General features: G+C 44.0%; 2 protein-coding genes across 3 annotated transcripts in view; both read right to left on the bottom strand.

The window, feature by feature from the left end:
- Positions 1-5,294, bottom strand: part of TTC23L (tetratricopeptide repeat domain 23 like) — a 59,160-nt gene extending 53,866 nt beyond the window's left edge. Inside the window, exons 1-2 of one of the 2 annotated variants that reach the window (XM_043600112.1) lie at positions 5,189-5,294; positions 3,422-3,496 (exon numbers count right to left, since the gene is read on the bottom strand). In XM_043600112.1, the coding sequence (XP_043456047.1) occupies positions 3,422-3,489 (68 nt within the window). In that variant the 5' untranslated portion in view covers positions 3,490-3,496; positions 5,189-5,294. Of the gene's footprint in view, positions 1-3,421; positions 3,497-4,791; positions 5,094-5,188 lie in introns of those variants that run through there. The other variant, XM_043600111.1, reaches the window with a different exon arrangement.
- Positions 5,295-10,602: 5,308 nt separating this feature from the next.
- Positions 10,603-20,828, bottom strand: part of RAI14 (retinoic acid induced 14) — a 130,628-nt gene continuing 120,402 nt past the window's right edge. Inside the window, 5 exon segments of the mRNA XM_043600187.1 lie at positions 10,603-12,527; positions 13,123-13,188; positions 16,780-16,929; positions 18,102-19,637; positions 20,294-20,412. Of these exon segments, the coding sequence (XP_043456122.1) occupies positions 12,450-12,527; positions 13,123-13,188; positions 16,780-16,929; positions 18,102-19,637; positions 20,294-20,412 (1,949 nt within the window). The 3' untranslated portion in view covers positions 10,603-12,449.

Here is a 20,828-nt window from a genome sequence, read left to right on the forward strand (position 1 = left end):
TGAGGTCAATCCAATGAGATTATTGGATTAAATCAGATAATACTCATGAATCACTTAGCATAGTGCCTGCTATTTAGTAAGTACTATTTTAGCATTAGCTATAATCATTTTATTAGCTCCATGATTTGGTTTCTTCATCTACAAAATGAAGGTGGTGAATTGGAAGATTTCAAAGATCTTTTATATTCTAAAATTCTGATTCAAACCAGGAAAGAAAACGGATATAATGAATTAATGGGAAGGGAATTAACAGTTTGTGGCTAGACTTCACGTGTCCTCTTCCATATTTCTTAAAAGTAGTGGCCAACTACTAAAGCAAGATGTGGCCCCACCAAGGAGAGGGCAGGGAACTCCACAGTCAAGAGCAGATTCAGAAGCAAAATAGAACTCTCAGTTGTGTTACCGATAAATGTATTAAAAAGAGCTGAGTGGGTTGAAAATCTCCCCCTCTCCACTCACCTCTCTCTCTCTCTCCTACCCTCCTTCTCCCCTCTCCTTTCTCACTTGCTCAATGTAGATCTCTGACTTCAAAGCTGAACATAATTATGAATGGGTGATTGGAAACGGTAAAGATAAAAGTCAAGAGTTAATCTCATACACACCAAAGACATAACCATGTCCTAACATGGCCAGAAAAATCAAAGTGATCCAGAACAAATGGAATTCTAAAATCTTAAGTACAACAACAGAATGTTCAATTAATTATAAACAAGTCCCCCAAAAGAATCACTTTTGTATTCACAAGCTTTTAAAAATTCAACCCCTATATAGTTTTAAGAATAAAATTTATCTTTCTTTTCCACTGATAAGTAATGAATGTTCACTGTAAAAAAAAAAAAAAAAGGAAAACACAGAAAGAAAAACAAATGTCAAGTGTAATCTTTCACATTAGGTTTGAAACATGAGATGTTAATATCCATCCAGACTTCCTGTTCTAAATAACCTACCCAGAGGTATATGAGCAAACCAGGTCAAGTGGATAGGAGAGCAACATTTCTTCAGGCAAGAAACAGAAGTGTGCTTTCAGAAGACACACAAACTCAATGGAAAAGCCAGAGAACATGGCTGATGTAATGTGATCAGAAGGTAGGTGCTACATTTCCCTCCTCTCTGCCTAGTGAATTCCATACTCCTCCTTCAAGACCCGACTCAGGCGTCACCTCTGCTGGAGTCTTGCACTGGAGTAGTAAGCAGAAGGGCTTGCAAAAATTTCCTCCAAATTTCTACTATACTGCAAATCACATTATAGTCTCATTTTCAAAATTTGTTTTGTTTCTGAGTCTTCACTTTCTAGCAAATAAACTCCACCAGAGCCAGGGCTAAATCTCATTTGTTTCTGAAACCCTGATACCTGGCTTACAGTAAAAACAAATAATGAATGGCTTGTTAAAGGATGAACAAATGAATGAAAAGAGAAACGGTAGTCTTTAGGATACTTGAAAAATACTGAAGATAGAGGGAATCTGTGGCAAGAGATCATGAGTCAAGAAAAATAAAAGAAAATTTAGTCCCTCAGTAGAAGATTTTGCTTAGGCTGCATACTTCACAGATCTGGAGCAGAAGTTCAATATATCAGGGTCACCAAAGAGATTGTCAATTATGGATCTTAAAAATGATAAGCCCTAAATATTTTATTTTATTTTATTTATTTTTATTAATTTTTTTTAATGTTTATTCATTTTGGAGAGACAGACCAAGTGTGAGTGGGGGAGGGGCAGAGAGAGAGAGAGAGACAGAATCTGAAGCAGCTCCAGCCTCTGAGCTGTCAGCACAGAGCCCAATGTGGGGCTCGAGCTCAGGAACCATGAGATCATGACCTGAGCCGGAGTCGGATGCTTAACCAACTGAGCCACCCAGGTGACCCACGCCCTAAATATCTGAAGTTCACCCTTCAATGAAATTAAGCCGAGACCAAAGGCAGTAAGCTTGAACAGCAGGGACCTCAAAGGAAGGAGAAACATCGAGGTCTTGACAAATGAGAATGCAAAACCTTAAACTGGCTTTGGATTAAACATCTTGTCATGAAAGATAAGACGACTGGAGAATTCTGGCCAGTCAGATACCTTGAAAGATAAAATAAAAGTCAATAAATAAGAATAGGCAGGTTGAATGAAAGGTCTGCCTTGCCAGGTTTGTAACTTATTCTATATGTTGCCATAATAAATATGAATTCTGACTAGTAATAATAAATATGAATTATCTGATTCCTTCCAAGATACTCTACTATGAACTCTATATCTTAATTTCAATTTTTATATTAAATAAAAAAATTACATAAACCTTAACCTCAAGATATTTCATGAGGAGGGACAGGATTACTAAGCTATTAACCACTTGTCACATGTGGCTATTAAGCATATGAAATGTGGTTAGCCTGAACTGAGATGTGCTATAAGTGTAAAATACACACTGAATTCCAAAGACTTAGTTTGAAGAAAACATATAAAATATTTCATTAGTTATATTATAAAATACTTCGGATACATTAAGATAAACATCGTATTAAACTTCAATTTACCTATTTCTTTTTTGTTTTTTGGTATGGCTACTGGAAAATTTTAAATTATCTATGTGGCTGGCATTTATGACTTGCATTATATTTCTATTTGATAGCATTGGCATAGAGCAATGGTTCTCAACCAAGGGTGACATGTCCCTTAGGGGAGATTTGGCAACCTCTGGAGGTATTTCAGCTTTTCACTACTGGGACGGTGCTACTGGCATCTAGTGGGTGGAGACCAGGAATGCTGCTAAACATCCTACAGTGTACAGGTCAGGCCCCCACAACAAAGAGTTATCCACCCCAAAATGTCAGCAATGCCAAGGTTGGGAACTCTTGGTACAAAGGAATGGTTCAAGAATTGACTCTGGAGTCAGACCGCTTAGTTTAAATCACTAGCTCCGTGTTGGGCAAATTCCCGAACCTGTTTTTGATTCATACTCCTTAGCTATAAAATTATAATGGTATAATAGCACCACCCTTACAGGGACGTTGGGAGTTAGATGAGTTAATATACAGAAGCACTTAGAACAGTGCCTGGCACATAGTATTTGCTCAATAAGTATTAGCTATTATGATGTGAAAGTTTAATTTACTTATTGTCTATTTCACAACACAATTTTAATTTGCTCATTAACTCTGTTATATTGAATTCTCCATGACTTTATCAATCTTGTTACAATTATAATTAACCTATCTGTAAAAAATAGGTTAGGAAAAAATTATTTTCCTTCTTGCACAGGTTGCACAAATACAAATGGATCTTAGAGCAGAATCATAATTAAACACATCACAGAACTTCAACCTTCTCTTCTATATAACAGGCGCTCAAAGCTCCTCACCCCAGGTTTGCCTTAAGTGGGAGGTCCCTGTGTTCCAGGCCAGTGACTGAGTGTGATGTCAAGGTTCTGAGCTACTTACAAGTGGAAGCAGAAGTCCCAGTCGGTGTCATTGCTGACGGTTGGAATGCGGATGGGGCTGGCTTGCATCTTCTTCCTACCAAGAATCACAGGTGAGGTCGGCTTTGGGGAAAAAAAGCTATCCTATTTTCCCTCTGTTGGATGCTGTTAACATCAAACTGAAACTGCCTAAATATATAACCCATCTGAAATTCAAAAATAGACTATACACACTCATGCATAGAGACACCTGGAAAGCAGAAATTAAAGACATTTGTCAAATTAAACCTCTGAATTAAAGTTCTTTCCTCTACATTTTTTTTTACATTTATTTATTTTTGAGAGACAGAGCACAAGTGGGGAAGGGCAGAGATAAAAGGAGATACAGAATCGGAAGCAGACTCCAGGCTGTCAGCACAGAGCCCGACTCGGGGCTTGAACTCACAAACTGTGAGATCATAACCTGAGCGATGTGGGACGCTTAACCGACTGAGCCACCCAGGCACCCCAAAAGTTCTTTCCTCTAATTCCTACTCCATAGTACCTCCAAAATCCCTTTTTCTTGCCCCCTTAAAGCCAGTGCATTTACGGCTCCTGAATCATCAAAACTATGTTCTGCTCAAGTCTGATATTGTTTTTGCAAGATGGATGCAAGCAAAGGAGCAGCTTTCAGTATTAAATGAGATATAGCCAGTTTATCGGTTAATTCTTCTTGTCCCTAGGGCATTCCCACTATTTAATGGGAAGTCCCAGTTAAGGAACACACACGCGTCTATTTTGGTATTGTCGTTAGCTGATGGGGGGAAATGGTTGAAAACTCGTGGCAAAAATCCGATTGATAATGATTTGTGAAATTCAATTCTCATGGCTCTCCCCATCGCTTAAATCCAAATCGAATGTACGGTTTTGTACTGAACATTAACACCCGCCAAGTCGCTCCTCATTTCACCCTGCAGAAGGTCACTCATTCCCACCTGAGCCCTGAGCAGCGCTCTCTGACTCAGGCTCCAGAACGTCCACAATCCAAAAACCAGAAGGAAACTTCATTAATTTCTCTTTCTAATCTCGACTTTCAAAACTATGGCCAGGGCGAGGAGTTGTGAGTTCTCAAACTCCTGAGTTCTGTTCAACGAGGTACCATACGTCCCTGAATAAATTATAACACCAAACTTTGGCGCCTCTCTCAAACGCAAAACCCTTTCTTCTCTCCCCGCAATTTCGTAAACCCTGACGCCACATCCCGAGCCCCAGGCGAGCATCCCAAGGCTTCTTTCTGGCGGGCGGTGCCCCCGCCGCAGAGGTTCCATGGGGAAAAGCACACGCGGGGCGCGGCAAAGGAGGGGTTGAGCCCCGACCCGGCCGAGGGCAGAAAAGCCACGCCCCGGAACTAGCCTTCTAGTCTCCCTCAGCCGGCGAGCTCAGCTTCCTCCAGCGGCGTCAGCGTCCTGGCCTCGGCGGACCTCGTTCAGGGCGCCGCAAAGGTGCCTGGCGGAAGCGAGACCCTGAGAGGTCCGTTTGGCGCGCCGGCAGCCCAGGTTCCGTCTCGGAAGACAATGGGGTTGCCATGGGAACGGAACGCCGCCGACAGAGCCCGGAGCGTCGGCGCCTGTAGCCATAGCCACGCAGGGAACTTCCGGCCCCGCAAAATTCAGGGCCGCTGGGGCCAACCTGGGCTTTCCGGTCTTTTTTGTTTTGTCCGGGCGCGACTCGCACAGCCTCAGGCTTGCTTTCAAAACTTCCCTCAGCTGCAGCGGAAACGTCACCAGTGTTTTTCTCGAAGGGACTTTACCTGTCAGGGTTGAAGATGCGGGAAGAGGAGAGAAATCCCACCGGAGGATGGAAGAGAGCGCCGGGTTCCACGATCCTACCTACGTAAAGCAGTAGTGTACGGTGTACCCGGCCGTATGGGCGCACCCTTGCGCGCCCCCTGCACCCCCTCCGCCCCCCCCCCCCCCCCCGGTGTTCTGGCTCTCCGGGAGCGGAGAGAAAAGGCTTAGGTATGACTACTGACGGTGTCGGCACCGTCTGTGTTGCCTCTCCCGGTGAGATACGAGCCATGCGTGATCAGGAACGCGGAGTGCAGGAAATGCGTAGTTTAAGCAATAGGCCACTAATTCTGCTAATGATTAGCAGTTCCGGGAACATTTTCGAGGGGGTGGGGCACATTTGGCAAACACCACACAGCCCTGATTTATGCAGCACGTGTTCTTATACCACCGCTCCGCTTCAGTAGCCTGACATACACAGTAACAATAATTCAGGTCTGACAGGTGCAGGGGCGCTTGTGGCTAGTACCTGAAGGAACAGCACCGGCCCCGTAGCCTTGTGTATGAGAGTATGATCACGAACCCTACAATAAACGAGGGACCCATGGCAAGTCAAGCTGAAGGTGATGTGTCCTCATTTCCAAAAAAAGCAGGCTCGGTAGAGAGAGAAGGAAAACATTTACTAAGAACTTCACAGGTGGTGTTTAGATTTGGTGTTTGTTCTTTCCAGTTCGGAGGATGAAGTTTAATTGCTACGGATCCAAGACTGCCAAGAGAGACCAACCAAGATAGGTTGGAGGAGCTGTTTAAATGAGTTTGCTGGGGCGCCTGGGTGGCGCAGTCGGTTGGGCGTCCGACTTTGGCCAGGTCACGATCTCGCGGTCCGGGAGTTCGAGCCCCGCGTCAGGCTCTGGGCTGATGGCTCAGAGCCTGGAGCCTGTTTCCGATTCTGTGTCTCCCTCTCTCTCTGCCCCTCCCCCGTTCATGCTCTGTCTCTCTCTGTCCCAAAAATAAAATAAACTTTGAAATGAGTTTGCTTAAGTATCTCTTAAGGAAAACCTAGACAGCCTTTTAACTTAAGGTTTAAAACTGTTGGCTCAAGATCCTGAGTCAAAATTTTAGAAAGAGCCCACCCCCTTTATTCTGTCACTTAAGAGATCTCCCAACATGAAACAAGGATGAGAGCAATGAACTAGCTTCAAGATTTCCCCTATCTGGTTTTGACTCCGTGTGGCCTGGGGCAAATCACAGCCCCTGGGTCTCGATTTTCTATGCAAGAAGAGTATTTGTTACTATGAACAGTATTTAACATATATGAGGATAAAAAGGAAGAACTGGTTTCCTGTTCTCTTATTCTCATTTCCCTTACCGTTAAGTTGGTCTTCATCAAATTGAAAGGTTTTAATGTTCTGTCATTGTGGGAATTGGCTGGGAGTTTGTCTCTCAGTGTATTAAGTGTAACTTCTCCTTCCTGAACCCTGGCTTTTGCCCATGTGGTGAAGGGAAGTGAGGTACCAGAACAGGCACTGAATTCCCATTTTAAGAATGACACTCTGGTTCCACCTCCATTTAATTAGCTCTGACCAGAAGTAGTTCATCTGTAAAATTAAAAGAAGGTTAAAGACTCAGAAGGTTAAATTAAAAGAAGGTTAAAGAAGGTTAAAGACACAGGTCAAACCTGTGAGTGGTTTTTTTCTTTCCTTGCCATCTTCACCCTGTCCCCAAATGTAAACCTTAGTCACGGGTAAATGTGCTGAAACGTTGTTCAGTAGCTGAAATGCGGTGCTAGTAATCTGGGCAGACATTGGTTTCAGTGTGTTGGCTCACGGTCCCTCCCTTGATCCTGAACAGGCATCGCTGTTACAGAATCACACAGAGGAAGCATGTGCACAGGGTCCTTCCAGATTCTTCCATCCCCAAATAAACCGTGATTAACTCCTAATTATTTCAACTTCAAAGACTGTGAAACTTAAGGACAGGAAATGCAAATAAGATTTCCCTTTGACTGTATAATTTCTTAAAACACATCTGTCCTCTCTAGAATGGGTTAGAGACCTTACTTCTGAGCTCCCACACTATCACGTCCATAATCTCCTCTTGACACCATTATATTGGCACTCTCTAAGTTTCTCACAGTCTCCATGCATCTGTCCATCCACTCAGAAAAAAAAAATGCATATTGAAGAAACCTATTCTGTGCCCAATACTGTTCTAAGCGTTAGGGAAGCAATAGCAAATAAATAGACAAAGATTTTGCTCTCTTGGAGCTTCTATTCTACTAGGTAAAGAAAAACAGGGCTATTAGTAAATAGTCTGATGTCTCTGCAAGTTAGAAAAAGACACAGAGCTGAGGGAATAGGCAACAATTTTGTGTGAATTAGAATTAAAAAAAAAAAAAAGCCTCTTCCTTCATCCAGACTCAGGCTCCCTGTTAAGTGGTTAAGCTTTGGGACTAGAGGGTGGGCTGGATTTTAGGACTCCCCTCCTCCCTCAACTAGGTGAACCACCTTACATGAAAGTGACAAATTGGAGAAAAATAAAGTCAGATAAAGGATCTAGAAAGTGATGTGGACATATAGATTGTGCTAGTAGTTAAGGAGAGCCTCTCTGACAAGGTGGCATTGAGCAGAGGAAATAAAGGAGAAATAATACAAATGTCAGAAGAACATTTTAAGATAACAGCAAGTACAAAGGCCCTGAGGCAGAAGCAAGTTTGGTGGGTTCAAGGAAGAGCAAAATGGCAATTAAGAATGAGGAGGCTGAAGAATGGGTCCGAGAAAGAGCAGAGCATTGCAGGGCCTTCTAGACAATTCATCTAAATATCCACCCACCCAGTGAATACTGAATCCCTACCAGGTGGCAGGCCCCGGTCTGATCAGTTGTGAGTTCCTTGTGAGCGGGAGGTGTTACGTTCACCACTGAGCCTTTGGCACTCAACAAAGTGCCTGGCTTATTATCAATGCTCCGCAATATTTAAGAAGCCTGGAGTCATCTTGCGGAACTCTCCAGTAGCAGAGATTCTAGCTCCTCGGTATGGATATCAGTTCCCTATCACTGCTGTAACAAATCACAATAAATTTATTGGCTTAAAACAACACAAGTCTATTATGTCATGGTTCTGGAGGTCAGAAGTCTGCAGTGGCTGTCACTGGGCTAGAGACAAGGTGTAAACGAGGCTGGGTCTTTCTAGGGGCTTTCGGGAGAATCGTGGGGAGAATCGTGTTTTCTTGCCTTTTCCAGCTTCTAGAGACCACTTGCGTTCCTTGGTTTGTGGCTTCAGCCTCCACCCTCAGAGCCAGCAGCACAGCATCTTTATTTTAATGTTTGTTTATTCAGAGAGAGAGAGCGCGCACGAGTAGGGGGCAGGGCAGAGAGGGAGAGAGAGGTTCTCAAGCCGGCTCTGCACCATGAGCACGGAGCCCAATGTGGGCGCTCAGATTCATAAACCATGAGATCACGACCTGAGCCGAAAGCAAGATTCAGATCCTCACCTGACTGAGCCACCCAGCCACCCCCGGGGCAGCATCTTTAAGTCTCTGACTCCTTCCACTTTAACAGAGCCTTCTGATTAAGTCAGCCCCACCATAGAGCCCAGGACAATCTTAATTCTGCCAATTTAATTTTTCTTTGCCATATTACATAAAATATTCACATATTCCAGGAATCAGGACATAGACCTCTTAGGGGGGAGGTCCACTATTTTGCCTACTCAGTGTGTTTAACCTGACTTAATTTGCATATGTTTGAAAACATCCAGAGGTCACACAAAGGGAACCCGCGCTACTTCTCCTCCCGTTAAAAACTTACAGTATTTGGCTGTGTCTTGTTCCTTTCTCTCCCCTACACATCTTCCATTTATAATCTAGTACATCTAGTTACAGTACTTGAATATACGGTTTCTTCCCATGGTAGGGCTTGGTTTATAATGAATGTGCAGGGATGTCTTCCCTTCCACTCACCTCTATCTCTTCCTCTTCAGAGGAGCTTTTCCATCTGCTGAAACCCACTTTGATTGCTCTCTCAACCGACAGGCTCCTATGGCTTACTCATGGCAACCATCACAGTTGAGCTCTTGTCCTTTGATTGTTTCACAAATATGCAACTCTCACGCTTGAATTCTTTGCCCAAAGCTGAACAGAAATTGCCACTCTGTGAATACCTTGGTCTGTTGCTTTTCCCAGCCCCCGCTTAGTTTTGCAGCCTGCCTTTTAACTGCTCAGAAAGCATCATCCCCATCTTTGCTGGAGAGTGTTTCTGCTGCTGTCAGCACCCAGCATTCCACAGTTATGCCACGTTGCACAAGGTTGTGCTTCAACACGTTCTGGGAACATTTCCCCCACACAGGGTATTATGTGTTTATCTTAAGTTGGGTGGGTTTAATTATTAAAGGCTTTGCAGTCTGTCTTCAAGTTTACGTAAGGAAAACAAAACGATGAGTCTTATTCAACCAGTGTGAAGAAAAAGGCCATTCTTTCTCACACACGCTGTGATGATGCATACGCCATTCTACTTTTGTTCTCTGCATTCTTGTATCACATGATGGAAGCTATTGTGAAAATAGGCCATTTGAAAATTACTCAAATAGTCCTCACATGTGTGCATGAAGACATATATATATATATATATATATATATATATATATATATAGCACAGTCATCACATCATTTTTAGGGCTGTAAAATTCTGGAAGCATCAATGAGGAACTAATAAAAATATAGCACCATCGAACTATGAAATATTATGCAACAGTTAAAAGGAATTAAATGTGTGATGGGGAACAGTATTTCTCCAAGATATTTTACGTATCTTTTTTTTTTTTCTTGTAAGAAGAGAAACGACCAATCTAATGGAAGCTTTTAAATAGTTTAGGGCACCTGGGTGGCTCAGTTGGTGAATTGTCCCACTTCGGCTCAGGTCATGATCTCACGGTTTGAGCCCTGTGTCAGGCTTTGTACCCACAGCTCAGAGCCTGGAGACTGTTTCAGATTCTGTGTCTCCCTCTCTCTCTGCCCCTCTCCTGCTCACGCTCTCTCTATCCTTCAAAAATAAACATTAAAAAAATTTTTTTAAATAGTTAAAAAGAGAACAGACAACTGAGGGGCAATTTTGAATTGAAGAACCATGATGCCACTGCCCACAAGTGGCTGATGCTTGGGGCTGAGCTGCTAATCAGCTGACCTTAAATAAGGATTTCCCTGGGTTATCTGGGTGGGTGTGATGTGATCGGAGGGGTCTTCTAAAGTGGAAGGGGGGGGGTGTCAGAGTCCAACATTAAAGATGCTAGGAGATGGAAATGTGGTGACAGCGAGAGACCGTGGACCACTGGCAGCCACTGAGTGTGACTTGGGGTGGAAAGCACCATCATACCCAACGCCTCTGACCTGATCCTAAGAAGCCATACACATATGCTTATGAAGGCACCAAAAGTCAACAGAGATGCAAAATGAAACAAAAGTTTATTTTCTGCAATACCTTCTGTAAATTACAAAGGCAAAATGCTAAACTACAGCATATAACTTTTCAATATTTAACCAGAGTACTTATAATAAATACGCATCCTGAAACAAGATAAAAGGCTACACTTTGTCAGGCGTCCTACAAAATGTCTCAAGTTTTATACTCTGCAGCATTTCTGCGTGGGGGCAGGAGGGGGGGTTGTTTGTATTTTCTTAAGTGCTGTGACAAAAGGTCCTTTCACATTTCTTTGGAGCATTTTCGAAATTGGTGAAGTATAAACAACTTAAGAAAAGGAACACCAAGCTTGAAAGCCGTTTCTGCTTTGTGGTCGTTGGTCCTCATCCAATACAGATGAGCACATCCTCCAATATAGCCCATCACCCTGTGCGCCCAGGCACCCTGTGTTCTGTGGACCCCGTCAGAGCAGGCCTACGCTTTGTGTTATATACTTCGGAGACGTCTGTATTCAGCTTACATCTCTCAACAAAAACAATGCCATAAGGAAGCTGCGAGCAAGTTCGAAACGTTTTTAACCTGAAAGTCAAGGGAACAGAAGTATTTGCCCCCACGACCTTTGCTATGCACCATCATATATGTGTACCATGTTAGGATTCTGGTTTCAAAGGTGGAAAAGTGATTGGCTAACAGTCCTTCCAAGAGATCATTTATGGGTGCTGGTAGAGCTGGGGTATTCAAAAATACTCAGTGGGTAAAAGGAAGATTTTCTATATTCAGAAATGTGCTACAGTTGTGAGGACACGATGGCAGAGAGGCTAGGGGGCCGGTGGCAGCTCGTGTAGAGTTTGGAAAGGGAATACATAACTACCTTGGCTATCGCTGCAAACTCTGAGGAAAAAGTTATGCTTTAAAAAAGTCATAAGCATGGTTATCTAAAAATACTTTGTTAATAGAGTCTAATGTAAATTTCATTCATTTAGGGGTTTAGCTATGAAAACATCTTTAAGAGCCAATAAAAATATTGTAGAGAAAAAAACACTTTTAAAAAACTGAGGTTAAGAACTATGAGGCATTTTTTTTTTTTTTGGCTGTAAACACGCAGTTTACTGTCCCTTGTTGAAACACGAATGTTTGGATTCCTGAGCTTCACGGATAACAGGAGGCAAGTTTGCATAGAAGATTTGCAATATGTCAACGATTTGCTTCAAAAGAATTTCTAAGGACAACTTGCTTTTGTTTTTCAACTTCGTATTTTAGTTAAGAGTGCTCATCAAACTCTGAGACTAACAAGCAGGGTGATGAGCTATATAAGGCAGAGGGGGGAAAATGATGGGATTCATGTTTTAAGTCCACAGGATGTCATGATAAAGTATGCACCACATAACGAGTGCCATACTATTTTGGTCAGAAGTTAAATCACGTTTTGGGCTTGGAAACCAAAGGCAAAGGGGCTCCCGGGTGCTGACTGACACCGCCTGAGTGTAGGAACTAAAGCAACGTTCGCTGAGCGGGGAGGTCTCAACATATTGCTCAGTGATGACAAAGCCCCTCAGCTGGTCAGGTCCCACAGCAGGTGCCCACCCACCAGCACCAGGACCAGGACCAGACCCCTGGTTCCAGATTCCGGCTCTGGAATCTGAAGGGACACCAGGGCATTTCACTTGTGCTGCTCTCAAGTCTCTAAGCAGCTCTGGGGAGGACAGCCCTCTCCTGGACCCAGTCCTCAGAAAGCTGCCTTAGGAAAGGGAAAAAGCTAGGCTGGGCCACGGTGCATACCACGAGTGAGAACAATGGCAGTGGTTGCCGACAACTCCAGATCTAACACAAAGATGGACAACAAGGGGGCAGTGTCCTGCCACGGAATCCATTCTACTTCTTCTGGGACTGGTTTTTACACATGGTAAGGATCTGCTTCAGTACTTTCTGGACATCTTCATCCATCTGGCCCTAAGGAATTCAAACAAAAGACAATCATTAGAACTTAAGGTCAGTCCTGGCGGTCTTCCCCAGGGAATGCGACGGCCGGCTGACATGAAGCCCTTGGCTTTCCCCCGGATCTTCCAAAGGAACGTCAGCCCTGCTGATTCTGACGTTTCTAGGAGGGACTGAGAGAGCGGGCCTTGCTCTTGTCTCTCTGGAGGATGAGGAGGCTGGGTGTGCTAGAGCCGCCAGCAAAGGGTTTCTGGGTCTCAGTTGCAAATGTGAGCCCCGCCAGCCAAGCCGCCAACAGTCGTGGGGTGAGACAGTGCTGCCGGCTGAGAACATTGGCACGCCTGAGAAAGCAAGCCTGGGTTCCTCCCCCTGGTGGGGGTAGCAGCCACATCCTCCTTCATTCCTCAACAGAGGATGAGGCTGTTCTCCGTAAACGGCACAGGGCTCCTGACAAATCCAAAGCAACACAAAAGGCGTTTTAAAGCTTCTCAATTTTAAAGATTCTCCTCAACTTTTCATTTGTTCTACTGGCTTAGTGACGGGAGCTGGGGTGACATCCGCTGTGGTATTTCTTTAGGATACCCAGGTACTTCATAGGCTGTTATCATACCTGCACAGCATACAGAAGATGCATTCGGTAAACAGATATCACCTCCTGGTGTTGTTTCTTGCAGTCCTAGAAAGAGACAATTTGACACTGTTCAGCAGACCTTTACAGAACAAAAACAAAAAACCGTAAGAAAGCTGTGGCCAAACGCTACCACCCAAGTGATTTCCTCCACCAAATGCTAGCATATGAGGACTTAAAAATTACTGTGGGCTCACTGGGATGTAGATTTCTGAACACTCGTCAAAATTCTTAGAGAAAGATCTGTCAATATTCTCAGGGGGAGAAAATCTACCTATTTCATATTTTGATACAACTCTAGAAGAAAATTCACGGAAAAACTAGTTATTATATAATCCCACACTTGTTGCAAAAAACATACGTATACATACTTATGCAAATACACAGATACATTCACACAAAATAAATGGTGCAAAGAAACATACTGAATGCAAAAAATGACTATCTCTGAGTGGTTGAATTATGGGAAATTTTTATTTATAGAAATTTTCCGGAGTTTTCTGTATTTTCCAACTTTTCTACAATAACCAAGTATTCATTACTTTAATTTTTAAAACCTAGTCTTTTAAAAGGAGTTGTTGATCTCTCACAAAATAGCCAGTCCTAGAGCCCCCCAGGGAGTTCAATTATTTAGGTGTCAATGGTGATGAACAGGGTGGTGGCACCAATCCCAAATCGCTGTATGTTCCTCAGTACAGCTGTTGATGCTTTTATTTCTCCTTGTGGAGCTACTGTTGCAGTTCCCCTCAGTGACGACTTCAAAAATCTTAGCTCTGAACTCTTCTAAGGTGGTTTTCCTCCAATTTCATGATAAAAATTGATCCTATATAGATCACTCCAAAAATCTACAGGGGTGCCTGGGTGGCTCAGTTGGTTGAGTGTCCGACTTTGGCTCAGTTCTTGACCTCATGGTTCGTGGAGTCGAGCCCCGCATCGGGCTCACTTCTGTCAGCACAGAGCCCACTTCAGATCCTCTGTCCCCCCCTCTCTGCCCCTCTCCTGCTCACCCTCTCTCAAAAACAAACATTTTTTAAAAATCTACAAAAGTCCATCAATACCCTTCTCACCTCTTTCCTATGAGTGTCAGAACATGAGCTGTCCTTCCTATTCAAGGACAACCTATGAAACCTCAGTCCCTTGAAGTTCACACCATTAGAAGGTGTGCTTAGTACCTTTTTCTGTGTTGTTTCCTCCCATCTTTTGCACACTTCCACTCAGTCACTTAAAACTTCATCTTCTGATCATCACCCTCCTTTCCATCTCTGTTTCTGTCATCATTTGGATGGCCACAACATCCACATGCATGAGCCACGTGACACTTTGGCCTCTCAGTTCCCCAGGGACGACCTCCTCCTCCTCCTCCTCCTCCTCCTCCTCCTCCTCCTCCTCCTCCTCCTCCTCCTCCTTCTCTTCCTCCCAGTCACACATACTCACAGTCACAGCCCTGCCTCTGTCATTACCTCTGAAATCAAATGAAAGCACCTCACCTTCTGATGACCATCTACCTTTCTAGCAAATGTGCTGTAGCCTTTCCTGACTCTTGCTGTGGTTCTTCAGCCCCATCAGATTCCTAGCTACTCGGTCACTTCTCTCGGGCAGCCTACTGGGGTCCCGATCCCACCCCACCACCCCACTCGGACTGTCCTTGCCACGGCTGCCAAGGGCCATCTAAATCCCACATCTCAGTCCTTGCTGCCTCTTCCCTATCCCCTTGAGATTCAGCATGAGCATCACTTCCTGCAGGAAGCCTTTCAAGACACTTCTTCTGTATGCCCAGAGCATGCTGGGCATCTATCAGTTGGTGCTTACCACACAGAGAATATGGAAAGCCATTATATTAAAGTATAAATTCAGTGAAGACAGGGACTGTGTCTTACTCACTTTTATACCACCAGCACCTTATATAATATTGATACGTAAGAGCTCATTAAACATTGAAAATTTTAAAATAATTGTATAAACCATCAGCACTTTACCTATAAGTCTGTGATAACCACTTTATGAGAAAAATGACCTGCAGAACACAATAGGGAGCATCTTCTTCTCCCCTGATCATTCCTTTGCTGCGAGAGATGATAACACAAAAAAGCTGGTTTTATACTCTGTGGCCAGCCAGAGTCTGGACTGCAGAAACCTGAATTCACCCGTGTCAAAGTCTATACTGAAGACATCATGAAATCCAGGTCCTATTTGTAAACAGAAACTAGAGATCTGTCTTGAACCACCCCTTGATTTCACATGGAAAACATAACCTACCCATGTCAACAAAAACTTTAACAAATATTGTGGTAGGTGAAATACTGGCCCTCCAAAGATGTCCACACCCTAAACCCCAGAACCTGTGGAATGTTACCTATATGGTAAAAGGACCTTGTAGGTAGGATTAAGTTAAGGATCTTGAGATGGAGGAAAGGTTTATTCTGATTATCTGGGTATCTCTTAAACATAATCACAAGGGTCCTTAGAGAAGCAAGGCCAAAGGTGGAAGGAGGAGATGGGAGAATAGAACCAGAGGTGGAGTGATGTACTTCAAAGGTGGAGGTAGGGGCCATGAGCCAAGGAATTCAGGTGACCTCTAAAAGCTAGCAAAGCCCGGGAAATGGATTCTCCCCTAGAGCTTCCAGAAGGAACCAGCTCTGCTGACACTTTGACTTTGGTGACACTGATTTCACACTAATTGATCTCCAGAATTTTAAAAGCATAAATTTGCGGAGTTTTTAAAAAAAGTTTGAGAGAGAGCCCAAGCAAGTGTGCAAGTAGGGGAGGGGCAGAGAGAGAGGCACACAGAATCCCAAGCAGGCTCAGCACTCTCAGCATGGAGCCCCACTTGGGGCTCAAACTCACATACCGTGAGATCATGACCTGAGCCAAAATCAAGAGTCAGACACTTAACCAACTGAGCCACACAGGTGCCCCAAATTTGTGTTGTTTTAAACCAAGTTATCTGTTACAATAGCCACAGGAAACGAATACAGATATGGAAGGACTCTCCTGGGTGAAACGAAGAGAGGGGCCAATAAGCAGATTCAGACGCGCAGATATGCAATTACCAGAGATCCTGGGCCCTAATAAAAAGTTCTTGCCACTGCCAGAGACAGTACTGACTGCGGTCAAAAAAAAAGGGAGAGAGGGTGGGGCGCCCGGGTGGCTCAGTCGGTTAAGTGTCAGACTTCAGCTCAGGTCATGATCTCGCAGTTTGTGGGTTCGAGCCCCGCGTCAGGCTCTGTGCTGACAGCTGGAAGCCTGGAGACCGTTTTGGATTCTGTGGCTCCCTCTCTCTCTGCCCCTCCCTTGCTCACACTCTGTCTCTCTTTCCCGCTCTCAAAAAATAAACATTAAAAAAAAAATGGAGAGGGTGAAAAGTTAGTGGATGTGTCAATGTGATGCCTATGTGCCACCATGCTGCCTCCCCCCTCTCAGAGATCCAGGTGACCCACCTCATTGCAGGTGATGACTGGAAATCCCACCACTTCCTCCTGCCCTCACCAAACAAGTCTTTGGCTACTCAGCCACTCCTTCAGGCTGGGGCTCTTCTCACTCCAACCTGTCCCCACCCAGCTGAGCTGGTGCGTAATCTGCCTCGTCCTCCACCCCCAGCCCCCTCACCCCCAAGCAGGAGGCAGAAACAAGCCCACTCACAGCCAGCTGGCTCTGTAGCTGCTTGACCTGCTGCTGCAGTCCTTCCAGCTGCTGACTCTGCCTCTTGGACGAGCTAGCTGAGTAGGAGAGCTGCGAGAGGCTGTTCAGGGCCTCCTTCAACTTGGTGACTTCCTTTGACATCTCATTAATCTGGCGAGAAAGGAAAACTATCAGCAATAGGCAGGCAAGATTCTGGATAGTTCTCGAACACAGCCTCTTATTGGCCTCAGGGACTTGAGACTCTGGAACAATTTCTCTTTTATTTTTTAAAGAAGACCCATACAATGAAACAGGTAACAAAATCAGCAAACCCACATAGCCCTCTAAGGCCACTATATTCAAATAAGGGCCCCAGATTCAATACCGTGCTTCGAGGCATGAGGGTAAACAAAAGCTAGGACGATGCTTTCCTATTTTACTGTGAATGGGGGGGGTGGGTACTAGCAGAGTGAGGATTTTAGGCATTCTTTATTTTGAGACGGCTATGTCTTGTTCAGTAGTGCTGACATGGGCAATCAGGAATGAGTCCTAGGAACCCTGACTTCTCTGGGCATCTTGCTTTAAAGTAAACATAACCCGTCCCCGCAACCTGACCTCTGCCTCCTAACTCTCTGCCCCCTTGGCTCTGGAAGCTCTTTTTGAAATTTTCATCATACTAAAGGAATAAATGATAAACAGTGCTCTGATCAATGCCGTTTGGAAAATCTGACCCAGAGGACTGGGGACGTGGAGCAGATTCAGGCACAGAACCATTTTTTACGCTCCCCTCCCCTTTGTTTCCCCTCCTTCCGCCAAGCCACGCTCAGCCCATCTCTAATCACCTGCTCCCCACATTCCCTGCTTCCCCTCCTATATACATCTTTGACAATGAGTGCCACGGAGGGTGGTTCTTAACACTGACTCAGGGGAAAGCTCATGGAACTTAGGGAAGCAGGATTAAGTCTGGAAGTATTTGGGTTTCCATATGATGGAAGAATCTGTTTGGATTCCAAAAGAGTTGAAGTTCAAGATGGGTTACAAATGCCTTTCAGTTTGTGGGTTCGCTTCTGATCCCTGACACTTGACACAGCTTCTGTAAAATAATTTTAAAAGGGAAAATATGCACCACATATGTGAAAATGCTTCAATATAAGGGGAGTGATCGACGATCAGTGTTTTGTTTTGTTTTTTTAAACATAAATGTCCAAACTACTAATCTTAACGTGGCCATGGGGACAGATGGAGTCACATGCAGAACTTCTGAGCAATCACAAGAGACCAGTGCTAACTAGAAACTAGTGTCTAGCTAACTAGAAACTCAACAGCAATGGAGTCTCACCAACCTTCTTATCTTTATCCTCCTCCAGTTTGGAAGAGCTCTCCGACTGTCTCTTCATTTCTGCGAGCTCCTCCTGAGCGTGCTGGAACTGTTGCCGAAGTTCGTTTGCTTCCTGCTCTTTGGATTTTAAGAGAGCCTGAATATTTTCCTTTTCCCTTTTCACTTGTGAGACCTCACTTCGAATCTGGGAGACCTCCAAATGGGCCTTCTCTTTCTCTTTTACGGACTCCTTCAATTTTGAGGCCAACACACTCACTTCACTTTCTAGTGATGACTGGAGCTTTGCGTAGGCAGACCTGGGCACCATGGCATCGGCCATCGCGGCCTTCTCTTCCAGGAGTCGTTTCTCCAATTTTGCTACTTCCCCTTCCTTGCTTGCAAGGTGCTCTTTGAGACTGCTTATTTTTTCCTCCATCTCTTTCGCAGTAGCCCGCAGTGTGGTTATCACCTGCAAATGTTCTGTGATGGAGACAGAGTTCTCTTTCTGTGCGTCCACCAGCTGTTTGAGCTGCGTCAACTCGTTCAATACCTTTGAGTACTGAGACTTCATTTCGGACAATGCCTCTTCTGCCTTAGCTCTGGACACGTTCGTCACTAGCATCAGTTTCTCATGCTCCGCTTTATGGATATATTCGGCTGTTACGTCTTCTAGAGATTTCCTCTTCCTGTAATCCTCCAGCTCGGCCTGGGCTTCTTTGTACAGCTGGGACAGCTCGCTTACCTGTTTGTTGAGCTCATCTATCATCCTGTTCATGGCCTCTTTCATATCCCCAGCTTCATCGCCGGCTTCTGGTGTCATCTGACTCTTTAGGGCATCTTTTAGTTTCATGATTTCTTCTTGGGCCTCTTGGTATTTCTCAAACAAAAAAGCTTTCTCCTTATTCATATTCTCAATCACAGAGCAATATGAACTTTTCATTTCCTCATACTCTTCCCCGGGAGACTTACTACCCAAATCTTTCTCCTTCTCTACAAGTTTTTCTTCTAACTCTCTCACTTTCTCCTTATTTCTTTCACTTTCAGCTAATGCGTTCTGGAGATCCTGCTTTAGCACATCTATTTCCTCCTCAGTGATCCGTAACTCACGGAGATGTGAATAACTGTCCACGCTTTCGGGTGAGACGAGGCCCAGTTTCATCTGCTTCTGCACGTTAAGGACTTCTTTCATGGCCTCCTCATACTTGCTCTGAGTTTCTTTCAGTTTCTGGCTGAGGTCGGAGCCGTTCTCTGAAATCTCTGCACTGTTAACGCACACCAATTCGGCCCTCCTGGACTGGAGCTCAGCCTGTAGCTGCTGCTTCTCTGCTTCAGAGCTCTCTAGTCTCTTCTGCAAGTCCTGAAGAATCTCTTGCAGTTGCTGAATTTGCCCGTCGCTGTCGAGAGTGGATTTACTCAAGGAATGTGTTAAGACGGATGGAGATGACTTGGAGTCTGGGGGAGAGGTTTCACTAGGTCTGCCCAGGGGTGGGGCCAAGTCAGTTTGAGTGGAATGGTAGGAGTCAAAGCTCAGGTCTGCATCTGCCTCCTTGGGTGATTTGGCCTGCAAAAAAGGCAAGAATGAAATGGTGCCAGAGGTGTGGTTAGGTGAGCAAGCAACTGGTAGAAGAGAACAAATCCAAAGCTTACATAGGGGAGAGCTGCAGCGTCCCTTTATGTGTACTTTTGCCCCATGACAAACCATGGTCTGGGACATGAGAATTGGGTTAACGACGCTAAGCTTATTCTGTACTCTCTCAGAACAGCTCATTTCTGCCACTTTAAAAACACTAGATTTGTTTGGGCTCTAAAGCCTCTGACTCATAATTTTTCCTTTGCTTCTCATATTATTCCAGTAGCCAAAAAGGGGCAATGGGCTTAGCATAGCTATTTCAATCAAGTTCTTAAATCTGCTAAACGATCAGCTCTACTAAATGAATGGCTGTTTATACACACACACAAACATGTGTATATATAGTAATATATAAAATGCACTAAGTATATAATTATATATAATTTACCAATTTACAGAAATAGAGTTAATGAATTACTCTCTCAACAAACATAATTTGAAACTATAAAACGCTAAAGGCGAACTACATTTAAAAAGGAAGAAGAAACTAATGTAGAGGTTTAAAACAAAATATCACCTGACTAACCTGAAAAAACCCAATAGTTTGACCCTACAGGATAGTTCGTGGTAATAATCTATGTACCTACCTGTAATTTATCTTGTAATTCTTTATTGTGTAAGGTAAGAGAAGCAACTTTTGCTTGCAACAGGACAAGAAGATCTTGTTGGTCAGCTTCAGAACTTATATCCAACAAGCTATCAGCACCTTGGAAAAGAGAAAAGTGATTTTAAATAATATTTTCTTAAACTAATATTTCTCTGACTTCTAACCGAGTCACCTTCTACCCAATCCAGTGCTTCTTTCTGGTTCTGATGAAGAATGAAAGCCCCTAGCAAAGCCCCTGGTTAGATGAACAGCAATCCTCAGGTCCTGCGGTTCCCTCATTGGGGTATGCCTAGCATAGGTGTGGATGCGTAGAAGCTCAACTGAAAACTGATGGATTTGGTCATATGTTTTCCATTCCTCTTATTAAGTATTGTACCTTGCCTAATATACATATTATGATCTACCTAATATACCATACCTTGCCATATCATATCATGCCTAGTAAGTGACACTTATGTGAATCCATTTAGAAATATCCTACGATCTGGTTCACTTCTTATGCCTACCACCCTTAC

Source organism: Prionailurus bengalensis, chromosome A1 (genome assembly GCF_016509475.1).
Source record: "Prionailurus bengalensis isolate Pbe53 chromosome A1, Fcat_Pben_1.1_paternal_pri, whole genome shotgun sequence".
NCBI classification, from domain to species: domain Eukaryota; kingdom Metazoa; phylum Chordata; class Mammalia; order Carnivora; family Felidae; genus Prionailurus; species Prionailurus bengalensis.